At 35.9% G+C, this 12676-nt stretch overlaps 1 protein-coding gene across 2 annotated transcripts in view; it reads left to right on the plus strand.

Moving 5' to 3' along the window:
• SEL1L3 (SEL1L family member 3) overlaps positions 1 to 12060 on the plus strand; it is a 34249-nt gene extending 22189 nt beyond the window's left edge. The window contains exons 16-24 of one of the 2 annotated variants that reach the window (XM_015623952.3): positions 1273 to 1400; positions 2026 to 2109; positions 4290 to 4380; positions 4492 to 4576; positions 6312 to 6421; positions 7680 to 7807; positions 9267 to 9369; positions 9464 to 9536; positions 10766 to 12060. In XM_015623952.3, coding sequence (XP_015479438.1) covers positions 1273 to 1400; positions 2026 to 2109; positions 4290 to 4380; positions 4492 to 4576; positions 6312 to 6421; positions 7680 to 7807; positions 9267 to 9369; positions 9464 to 9536; positions 10766 to 10935 — 972 coding nt within the window. In that variant the 3' untranslated portion in view covers positions 10936 to 12060. The remainder of the gene's footprint in view (positions 1 to 1272; positions 1401 to 2025; positions 2110 to 4289; positions 4381 to 4491; positions 4577 to 6311; positions 6422 to 7679; positions 7808 to 9266; positions 9370 to 9463; positions 9537 to 10765) is intronic. The other variant, XM_015623953.3, reaches the window with a different exon arrangement.
• The last annotated feature ends 616 nt before the right edge of the window (positions 12061 to 12676 follow it).

The raw sequence follows: 12676 nt of genomic DNA on the forward strand, positions 1-12676 counted from the left end.
ATCATGTGACCTTTTGGGTTCTCAGTTTTGAATTGAAAAGTTTATAGGGAAGGGATTCCACAATAACTGAAGGCAGCAGAACCTTGTCCCTGAACTCATGAACTCATAGCTATGTTATGTTCACATAGCTTCTGTGAGCCTCAGAACTGCAGCGAGAGGCCTCCAATCCAGACTTGAAAATTTAACTGTTTGATACAGTCCTGGTATACAGCAGTATTTTATTTTGTTTTTCTGTGACAGAACCCATTAACATATGTGCAAAATAGATTTTCCCTTAATAGGAATGGTCTACTTAATTTATATTTCTTTTAATTAACTAGGTAGTGTATGAACAGCAGCAAAAGTCTAGTGAGGTAGACTGTAATAAATGCCAGCAGACCTCATACTTTGAGCGAAAACATGTTTTCAGTGTGGCCTTTGAGTTCTGAGATCTGGATATACTCCAGACAATGAGCATTTCTGCTGCCAACAGCAGCAGTGCTCAACAACATGTGCATCTGGCAAACACATTTTCCTTCCCCAAGGACCAAAATACACATTGCAGAGTGAACTGATTATAAGAGAACACCTAAAAGTGTCCAGGTGTCTTTATTCATCAAAGCAAATGGCAAGAAGGACTATGTAGTCCGTGCTCACTAACAGAAAGCATATATTGGTGGTTAAAAATTTCCTGAAATCAATTATTTCAGGTTGTATGCTGGTTTGGTTTACTTTACAGATTACTGTTCCTGAGGGTAAAATGTGGAGTCACACAGCTTTCCCACTTCTATAGCTCTGGCCCTGCTTACTCAATCTGTCTTATTTTTTATAAACCAGTTTCAAAGATTTGAGCACTGTGGTTGTGGTCTGCTGAACATACAGAGAATTGCTGCTGGTCCACAGCCTTCATTTGGCATCACAAGTGCAAAAGTTCTGTTCTCCAGGATGCCTTAATAATCTTCTTACTAGTGAATAACTAATTTTATTTTTGTCATATGCTTGTTATATGCTAGGATTTTTGTGTCAGTGAGTGTTAGGTAAAAATTTATACACTTTTCTGTTTGATGTTCCATATATTACCCTAATACATGTTCTTCAAAACTTTTTCTAGCCTAAACTATTAAAAATTTAGAAGAAAGAATTAATTTCATCTAAGTACATTAAAAGTAGTTTAACTATCTTACCCTCATTATCCAGCTACCTATTTTTGTTCCTTTGAAATGAGTCCTGAGGAAGAAATCTCAATAAAGATTAATAATGCAGAGTTGCTAATTGTGTCTTGTTTCTTCACAGACAGTTGCTGCACGCTATTTCTATAAAGCTGCCCAAGGAGGACATATAGAGGGGACTTTGAGATGCTCTCTGTATTACATCACAGGAAATATGGAAGACTTCCCTAGAGATCCAGAAAAAGCTGTAATGTAAGTAAGGAGACCATTTATTAAAGGAGAATATATTCCCAATATGGTTATTTTGCTTACTGGTGATTTTTAAGTCTGTGTCCTAGATACCTTGTACTTCACAGTGCTTACCTTTATGGCAAAAGGTTCTGCAGCAATATTTGATCTGTATGAGTATGTGTATTATTTAGATGACCAGTAGGTTTTAAGAGATATTGAGTACTTCTAGTATTTTTTTTTTCCAGAACAACTCTGAGAGATTGTTGAAAGGTTGTATCTAACAAAGCCTCGCATTATTTTTAGGTTTTTTCAAGAATTATTGGTGATGTGGTAGAATTGGCATTTTGCATCAAAAAATAGGCATATAATTCTTAATAGCATCAAGAATTTATGTTTGCTTTTCTAAAAAACATTGCTGAGAAAAAAACACAGGATGTCTCTAATACACTCATAGAGATGAATGGACTTCATGTTCTCAGTCAATTGTTACAGGATTAATGCAGTGACTACTGTTAAGTCCCGTAGTTTGTCTTACAGAAGAAGTCAGATGGTGACCCCATATCCTTTTGTGCTTTTTGAGTCTGTGTGAGCTGGAATAACATTAGTGGAGCATGACCGTTCGTATTTTGTTTCTTCTATTCCACAGCTGGGCAAAACACATTGCAGAGAAGAATGGCTACTTAGGTCATGTAATCAGAAAAGCTCTCAATGCATATCTGGAACTTTCATGGTATGTTTCTTCTGCTCTTTTTATTTGCTATTTTTCACTTACATATAGCAATATAAAATAGTTTATAATGGACCATCTTCTCAAAGGAAAAAAAAAGTAATAGCACTACAAAAATCAGTTGCAAAACATACATTGACATAAAGGGAAGGAGGAGTTGATCTGAAATATAATTCAACAATTCTGACAGAATCAAGTGAAAAACAAGGAGATTTTAGTATGAAATAGTTGTATCAACTGTGGTTCTCTTCCCATAATATTTGTGTAATGTGCACTGGATTAACCAGAGGAACACCTTTTACAGTTCTCTCTTACAAATCTTGTATTTTACCTTCTCTCTTTTGTATATTTCTGTGTCATGAAAAGACCGGCTGCTGGATTAGATTTGTTGTTTTTTCTGTGTATGGTTAATACTGTCTTTTGTGTAAATATAATAAGGGGCTGTAATATCCAATGAGCCAGCCTAGAGGTTTCAAAATAGTGTCCAGGTTAATGGTCCATCTTAGCAAGGCATGAGCATCAGATCTTGTGTGTACAAACATCAGACTGTCATATGTGATTAAAACAATGGCTCATTTAGTCCTGCAGCTTTCCCCTGTAAGTACTGAGTTAGTGTTTCAGGCTAAGGAGATCTACAAGAAACTGTCAGTGGACTTTTCTGGAGTAACTCATACCTAGAAGTGTCTTTTTACTGAGACTGTCACAGACATTTCTTTTTTGACTTGAGCCCACTTTCGAACACTGAAAAACTGTTGATATTTTTGTAGCAGCTGTTGTGCAAGCCTGTGGCTCTGCCCAGTTCATCCTGCAGTGCACAGGCAGATGACAGAGCATTAAGATTTTGGAAAGTCTGGGCTCAGCAGCTGGGGGGGAAAATCTCCTGGAGTCCTACTTGAGATGCCTGGGTGTAAATTGCATAGGCATAAATTGTTGCACTGCTAATCCATCCAAGTACAAGTAATAGGTGTTCATCTGTCTGTCATGATAGGTGGACCTTCAAAGATTGATTTAAAGGCCGTAAATGTAATTTCTTTTCTTAGTTGCCCTTTGAGACATAAGGATCAACCAATTTCCCAGCTTTCCCCTGCGTTCCTTCTGTAGTCTAGATCTCTCTTGTACTAGATATTTGTACAGGGCAAGTACAAGTAATAATGCAGAAGTAGCTGGATAACAGGAGGGTACACCTGCCAGTTTTGTAAGAACAACTGCTTTCACAATCTGATTTAAAGTTGCTTTGCTTAAGCAGCTACTATTGAAGTCAAATGTGTATTTACCATATCTTCCAGTTAGCTTCCAGTTAAACCAGCCATTGAACCCTGAAACTTGCCATGGTTTTACCTTTGTGTTGTGGAGAAGAAAATCACTGGCAACACTACTCTTTAATAGGAAAGTTCAGAAGGAAAAAAGCACACTAAGTGGGATTTTCTACTCTCTTGGGATTTTAAAACTACACACATGATTTTAAAGACTTCTCTTAATTTTAAATGCATAGTCTTCATAATATAGAGTAGATGGGTGCCAGAGAATATGAGAGATGCTCTCGTCTAGTATCAGAATACTGAATTGCTATACTGCAAATGCAATATTAAATTTTACAACTTGATTTAGTCAGTGAGATGAAAAAAGTCCTTAGAGGGACCAAGACTGTTTATCTATTCATACATTCGAATATAAGGAGAGACGAATCATTTTTCAAAAAGCTCTGTCTAAAAAGACAAGTCACATAAATAAAAGGTAAAGCATACCAAAGAAATACTCAGATGAATGTTAGACAGATATATATACAGAGTTAAGTTAATTATAGGGGTTTTTTTTAAGTAGAGTCTTTTAAGAATGTTTTATCTGAAATATATAAATAGAAAATTTGGCTTAGTATCAATTCTTCTTTCCCATCAGTCTGGCACTTGGAGTAAATGCACACTGTAGCCAGTAGCCTCAATGCAAGAGGGCAAGGGCTGCAAATTCTTGAGATCCAGCATGGCTGGTTACACCAAGCATTGCCTGTGCATGTCGCTGTTGCATGGGTTTCCCAGCCTCTTGCTCTTAAGCTTTGTACCAAAGTTTTTTTTGTAGACAATTTTATTCATTTATTTTGTGCTTTTGGTTTTTGTTTTTTTTGACTGTAACTAAAATGCATGTTATTTTTGTAAGGTTTTTCATTAATTTATTTTATCTAACATTAGGCATGAAGCTCTGCTGCATTACATTTTAGCAGCTGAAACTGGGATTGAAGTGTCACAGTCAAATTTAGCACACATCTGTGAAGAAAGACCAGTGAGTAAATGAAATTATAACTCCTTATCCTGAAAGGAGCCTTTGTTAATGATAATGTGTGTCATTGTTCTCTTACCTGGGATATGAATTCACCAATTATTTTCTTTATAGGACTTAGCAAGAAAATACCTAGCAACTGATTGTGTCTGGAGATACTACAATTTCTCTGTTTCTCAAGTCAATGCTCCATCATTTGGTATGTATAAAGAATTATTTCTAAATGTTAATTTTACTTTTTCTTTTCTAAATTTCAAAAACTGTGTTTGTTATGACTTATATGTGAGTAAGCAGGTTGAGGGAAGATTAATTCCTACTAATCATACTTTTGTTTTTTCATATTTTGATATGAATATAAAGGGAAAAAAGGTAATTTAAGTGTTGTATTTCAGCACAGGTTTTCTGAAAATTTCCTTTTTATTGCATTAAATGGATAAAAAATTAATAAAATAAAATAAAAAAGCTAAGCCCTGAGGAAGGGCTAGTTATTTAGGAGTCTGAACAGTTTTCTTAAACTCAAAGTTTAAGAAAAAAAGCAATAGACTTTAGGAGCTCATGCTGTTTGGTTTATCAAAGGGAAAATCCAAAAGCAAATATACTTCCATATCATAATTGAGTCATGAGAAACTAATAAAGGCTAAGGGATTCCTTATCTAATTTATTACTAGTTTTTCTCTTAGGGTACAGAGTTTATCAACATTGGCAGAGCTTACCTTGGAGAACTAAAGGATTCTCTAAGGTCTATTTGCAAATAAGTTACATTCCTCAGGCCTTAAATTTTACTACATCTGTGACTTCCATAGCTAAGTCATTTTGGTGCCTCTGAAAGCTTTACTGAATATTTAAAAACACTGATCTGATTGTCTCACAACAGCATTTAAGTGATTTGTAAGAAGCATGTGGAAAAGTGGAGTGTGAAAATAGTTCATACTATTCATTTAAATACACAGCGTGGGAAATGTGTGGAAACTGAATACCACATGGATATAGCCAGAAGCCAAAGGAGCTGACAAACACTGTTGGCTTTCCTGAGGAGTTTGTAGACACCTTAGCAAGGTGTAGTTTGGCTGACCCTTTGGTGGATCCTTTGGTACAAGCTTACATTAGAAAAACTTCTGGAGGTCAGACTCATAGGATGGGACTGTCATTCCATTTCAGTCCACTGTAAAAACTCATGGGATTTCTAGGGAGCTGCTATAGATGCACAAGCCAAAGTGTAGAAGAGTTTCAAACCATTTGAGGAAAGCTTAGGTCAGATGAGTGTAGACACACTCATAGGAGTTTTTAAATTCAATAGCACAGCTTAGTGCAACATCATGCTTGCTTCTGTCTGGGTCAATGCCCTCTCTTTTGATGGATTTCATTATGGTCCAATGTCACAGAAAGATGTTTATAAAATATTTGCTGGGCATTGCTTCCTTCTAGACAGGAAAAATGTAACCCTACTGTTGTCCTGGGTTGAGTTGGATTTGAAACTTATAAAATTACCAGCAGCAGCATTCTATAACTTTTGGGAAAGATTCATCCACCATAGTGTCAGGTACAGAGAAAACACATAGATGGCATGATTTTAAGCCTCATCAATTTAGTAGGGCTAATCTGACTAAATAAAGCTTCAGGTTGTCCAAAGACAGATTCAGCAAGTAAAGAAGGAATGCTATATAAAGACTCTCAAGCCTCTGTTTTTGTAAAAGCAATGTCACTCACTAAATTCATTAGAGAGAAACAATGAGAGATTTCATCCAGGATAATTCTTTTCAGTAGGAGGCTGATATAAAGTAGCCACAGAGACAATTATAGAGAGAGTACATTTGTTTTATAATATTGTGCTTTAAATAGAATTACTGTTAACTTTTCCATCACATTAATAGTTGGTTAATTCTATTGCTACAAATAGTCTAAATGATTTTCCTGGTTCTTGGTTTCTTCCACAGCTTATTTGAAGATGGGTGATTTCTACTACTATGGTTACCAGAACCAGAGTAAAGACCTTGAGCTCTCCATGCGGATGTATGCCCAGGCTGCCTTGGAGGGTGATTCACAGGTGGGTCTGCAGTCATGGCAAAACATCAGAGTGTAGAACAGTCTGAGAATATAGCTGTGACTGGTTCTTCTGCTTGGCCTCATCTGCACCAAAGAAACCTGGTAGAATAAGTTACAATTATTTCAAAATACCTTGTGAGTCAGTAGTTGCTGTTTCATAATAGAAGATAAACTTAGCATGGATGAATGGTCCTAGAATTAGGCTGCTTTGTAAGCTAAAGGTAAATGGCCTAATTTAGTGCTACCTTACCTTGGCACAAGTGACTCAGTGTTTTTGCTATTTCAAGAGGAAGAATTAATGGACTGGGTTGTATTCTAGTCCTATCCTCTGCCATTTTATGATAAAAAAAAAAGAAGACTGGCCCATTTCCCTTTGTATATTATACCAAGTGAATCCCAGAGTGAGTTTTATTCGCTAATGAAGGTTTCATCTTAAAGTGCTTAATAATTAAAGAATACACCATGTATATTAGCAAAGACATGCAGTGTTTCACCACTGAGTTTCCTGTTCTCAGGCCCTCCTATTGCACCTCCTGGGTATAATATTCTGATCTCCCTGTCTCTATGGCAATATCACCAGGCGGTGTCTTGTATGTGACTTATCAGAGGTAGCATGGGTGGGTTCTGTTTTGAGGTTATTGGGACATAACATTACTGCTAAACTAGCAAAGGAAAGAGGAGATGCATAGTTACTTTAAAGCATGAAAGCCAAAGTGGTGGGGAAACCTGTAAAATGTCTCATGTGTATTCATCTTTCTGACTCTGAAGAGACACAGGATTGCTTAAGACTTGTCCAAATAAGCAAAACTGTAAGATTAAGGACTCAAATTGTCTTAAGGAAATTTCTGCTCTTAATTTCACCTTTCAGATTCTGTTGATCTGTAGAGCTGTGTGAAGGGGTATTGAACAGTAATACAATAGAAATCAATTTCTGTTTTCACTCTGTATTTCCCTAGGAGATAAAATATGACAGTCTGATATGGTAACTGTGCTTAATGAGCAACTGAAAATAAGAAAGAAACCATCTGGAAAAGGATATGAGCTAAGAAAACAGTGTCACAACATCTGAATGCTTCTTTTGCATTTTCACTATTTACCTGAGCATATGGTTAGGAGAAAGGGCTCTCATAATTATTTGGTGCATATCACATTATGCTAAACAAATTCAGGAAAGGAAATTATAATTATTTAGATACCTGGTGCTTAAATTCAGATATGAAAATTTAATGTTTAAAAAGTGTGCATTTTTTCACTGTTAGGGTTTCTTCAATTTGGCCCTTGTCATAGAAGAGGGCAACTCCATACCTTCCTATATTTTGGATCACTTGGAAATTGATCAAGCGTTGCATTCTAGTAATACATCACTTCTTCAAGAACTGTATTACAGGTGAGTCTTTTTTACCCTTAATCAGCATCTTCTGGTTTTCCATGTGAGTAACATTTATCCTGGAGGACAGCAACTCATGTTACTATTAACGTTGTTTGCTTTTATGATTTAAGGCAGGTTAAGGTTAACATACTTGAAATTCTTTAATTCCCTAAGGATATTTCAGTTTATACCTCTTAAAGAGATGTGATTATATGTGGTTACCTGAAATAATAGGGACTGTATTCAACAATCCAGGTGATCTTTTCCAGTTCAATATATGTAAGTTCCTAAGTTAGGTACTGGTGATTTGTGCACAGTCCAAACCAATGTTTCATAAATGTAACATAATTTAATACAGAATTTGAAAATGTGTAACTGGGATAATAGCAATCCTTCCTATTGATTTTGCAAATGTGGCCAGGCTGGCACAGAATAATAGGTATCTGAGAATGTTACAGGTCTGCTGCCTGAATGACCTGTGCCAGTAGTGTTTGTTGACAAACCACCCAGAACACTCTGGGGTTCTGGTACAGAACCTGGGTTTCCCTTTATACCCAGGTAAAGCAACAGGTGTTGAAAGGCACAGTGGGAATCTGAAGCTTACACAATATTTGGTGAATTTGTGGAATTGCCTTTCAAATATTTGAAGAAGGAGGAGCTAATGGTTAATACATGAGGCTGTGAATGACAAGTGGTTTATCATCTGTTTTGCTACTGAGTGAACCCAGAAGAGTGAAGCCAATACCAACGTTAAAACCTCATTTGTCTCTTCTCCAGCAATTTGCTGAAATTGTTCTTCACTGCAGTTAGACTGAACTTGTATCCTAAATTACTTCCACTGCGCGTGAAACCTCTAGTCAGAGACATAGGGGTTCTGGACCATCTGGGATTGTAAGCTTGAGTCTGAATTCTGCCTTCACTTGGGCTGAATGCACCTGCTTTGCTGTGAGAGTAATTCCAGAGTTGACAGTGCTGAAGGGCTTTCCCATCATCATACAGTTCTGTCTAAAAGGGCACATACCTTTATGTATTTATGTGTCTCTCTCTATACATATATATGTACATACACACACAGTCTATGACTTCATAACTAAATTAAATGTATAATAATTTGTAGAGAAAAGGTATACATCTATATATATGTCACCACTCCCTCTCCTTAGCTTTGTAGAATAGAATCAATTGAAGCTTTAAATAGATGCCTGTGACTTAGCTGTCTAAACTGCCCTAGAAGGTGAACTCGTATTTGATAGAATCGAGAAAGCTGCTCAGCTCACCCCACAGGAGATAGGTGCCTTGTGCTAGTCAGCTAAAACACTCTTCAAGCTCTGACTTCATCCTGCTGTACAGCATTGTCTCTGAAGGAGTTTTGGCATCAATGTTCTGTGTAGGTAATAAAATTTTGAGAGTCCCAGATGATCAATGCCCCAAAATTGTAGAGGAGGACTAATTAGTTGTTTTTATCTTCTTGTTGTAGGTGCTGGAATAATAGTAACCAGGAATCAATTAGTCCATGTTCATTAGCATTGCTTTATTTTCACATGAGAGTTCTCTGGAACAATGTTTTACACTCTACACTGGTATGTAGTGCTCCTTTATTACATGCACAATTGATTTGGAACTCTACCTTGGCTTTGCACTGCTCTAACTATGTTTTTAAAATTATTGTCACAGATCTACTTCATGGGAACCTTTCTTTTATCAATTCTTGTTGCATTTGCAGTGCAGTCTTTTCAATCTTTATCTGGTGAGTATGTGTAAAACTGAAGAAATAGGAATAGTCTTTTTATGGCAGTAGAACATTCAAAAATGTAGTCAAAATTCTATATTTGAAAGAAGTACCTCTAAGCAATAGCTTCTTTAATGTGTAATTTTTTTGATCATTAAAAAGGGGTAGATGAAGTAAAAGCATCTTTAAATCTTTTTTTCTCTTAATAAAGGAGATTCTTAATAAAAACATTAACTGATTGGTAGGTGATTATTCTCCATCTCTCAACATGCAGTATTATTACAGTAATTTTATGACTTGGATTCCCTGTGTAATCTCTGCTATATGCAATCAAAGTGTGTCTCCTGTTTCATAGGACTGGATCAGATGCAAGGTGGGAGAAAAAGAGCTGGTGCTACATTAGAGTAACTTTTAGTAAGAATCAGTTCAGACTCTTAACATCAGTTACAGAGTCAGCAAATGCATTCAGTCAGGAGTTGCAAACTCCTCCTGTCCTAAAACAGAAGGTTTTGCTCTATGTTGTCTTTTGATGGGACAAAGACTATTAACAAACAGAAATGCTAGACTTCAATCTATTAAAACTGCCATCATGTTTTCTACCACACTGAAAAAGATATCAGAGACAAAATCACATTGCTGAGTAAAGGGAGAAAACCCTTAGCATCACATGAAAAATAATTAGTCATCATTTAAAAAGCATTTCCTGCTTCAGTCAAGTGTTTCAATTCAGCTCTTAAGACTTGATCAGGAAATTGTGAATATTACCAATTATAAAAAGAATTTCTTCCACTACATACATTTTCTTACGTTGTGTTTTAACCCCAGTAGTAGGTATATGTCAGAAAATAATGTTTTCTGATATATTTCTGTAATAAAATACTGAAAAAATTACTTTTATGTTGATAATCTACACCTATAGGAAGTAGTATTTTAAAAAACCCAACACCATTAAATCTGAAAAGATTATTTGAATTAAGACACGTAACTCTGAAGAATATGCTGAATGTGGAAATAATTCTGAAATCCTGTTTTCCTTTCTTACTAGCTGTCAATTTACATAACTTGGTAATCATACAACAAATGTATAAAATATATCATTTTAGATACTCTTCTTTCATTATTTCCATACCTTAGAATATTATCTTTTGGTGTAATTTTGCATCCACATAATATTTAAATATTGATTAATAGACTTCCTAGACAAAGTGGGGTTTTCTTAAATGATTTCTTTTGACATTCTTCTGAAGCTCGTAATTCTCCCGGAAGAAGACCAGAACCATTGTCACATGACGTCCCTTCTTCCTCAGGGAATGACAGCGAGGATGTTACCAGACCAGTACAGCGAGATGAACCTACTCTTTCAAATGATTTATCACAGCAGGAGTCAAACCCTCAGAATCCCCTTGTTACCAGCTGAAGTGTAGTTTCCTTCAGATTTACGTCCATTGGGAAGACAGGATGTGAGCAACTACAAATCTAGGAACTGGCAACCAACCCTGTACATGGCATTTAAAATGCAGTCCAACAGCTGAAGGTGTAGGGAAGTTTACTGATCTGACTTCTCCACTATAGAGGAAAAGCATCTGTATAATTTATTTAAGTCCAATGATGATGCAGATTTATTTAACTCTGGTGATGATGCAGATTATCTCGCTATACCCAGCACACAATCATACTGTATGTTATGGAAGGACCTGGAAGTCTTCGCCTAATTGAAAAAGAAGCAAACAGGTTTTAATGAAGTTTTAGTTACATGTCTAATCTCTTACTAAATTGCTTTTACTGCATTTGAGCTTATTTATTGCTGAAATCAGCAAAGTTTTCCAAATTTGAATCATGGAAATTACATAAAAGCGAAACCCAGTTACCGATACTTTCCAAGTTCCATGGAAACCAGTCGGGACTTTGGTACATGCAATGGTAACAATAAGTTTTTTGGCATTTTATATTCCATGCTGATTTTTCAATGTGAAAAGTGTTTTGTTTTGAAAGAAAACAGACCAGGAATATTTGCAGTATGGTCATAACATATTAGTTATGATTGCTAAGTTTTACTCAAAGTTTTACAAGAATCCACATTCCCTGGTGGACACAAGAAAATGTTTCTCTTCCTGCCAGGAGCCACTGATTTGAGAAAGGAGCTCCCCAATGAATAAATAAAAGAATGTTTAAGTGTGATCAGATGACACAAAGTGAACAAAAATTTATTTTTGGATTCTTCTGTAGATAACACTGGCAAGGATTTATTTCATGTTCTATAGTGACTCTCAAAGACACTTAAGTGACAGTTTATTTGATAAATGTTGAATGGGATGTATAAATACCATGTATGGAGTGCAAATACCTTCTATTTGATTTAAAGCTGTCTGTAAAGTGGCTGTAGGAAAAGTCTAACCTTTACAGCAGATGTGCAGTCACCTCTGCAAAATGATGTAGATCACAGACTATAAATTGCATCAATCTATGCATTATTGAGGGTTAAATCCACTCGCCTTGCACTACATTATTTACTCTTGTAAATAAAAATATTTTTTTAATTCAACTTGTATGTGGAGGAATTTCTTTTAAGGCACCTCTGGGATGAAATACTATCTTACTGTTACAGTCTCTCAAGATCATTATTTATGTGTCTGTTTTCTTAGCTTCAGATGACACAATCAGCTTTCACTTTCTTTGAGGAAAACAGCTTCCTTACAGAGCAAGCCCAGAATATTTGTTTTTCAAGCAAGACCGAGGAAGTTTCAGTAAGAAGGGAATGATTTTGAAGGCAAAAAGCTCTGACTTTCAAGAGAGATTTTTATATTTATATATAAACGTCTATACACACCTATCATCAAGGCACATTTCACTTGCAGAAAACTGAAAATTCAGAAGTGTTGAGGGAAGAGTTGATGCTTTGGGGCAACAGTGCTCTGGGATAAAAATGAATATGTTGGAACTCCTCCCCCTCCCGCAGAGAAAGTAAATTGTGTGCCTTTACTGAGTTTTTAATTTATTTGATCAAGAACTGTGCAAACAATTCTTTTTGTTCTTAGTACAGTTGTATATACATATTTTGCTCTTTCTATGTATAGGTGAATATTTTCATGTGTTAGAAAGGAGCTTGACTTTTACATACTAAGCTGTTGTACTCACTGGGGTTAGATTATGCCTATTTC

This window comes from Parus major, chromosome 4, assembly GCF_001522545.3.
Source record: "Parus major isolate Abel chromosome 4, Parus_major1.1, whole genome shotgun sequence".
Classification (NCBI taxonomy): domain Eukaryota; kingdom Metazoa; phylum Chordata; class Aves; order Passeriformes; family Paridae; genus Parus; species Parus major.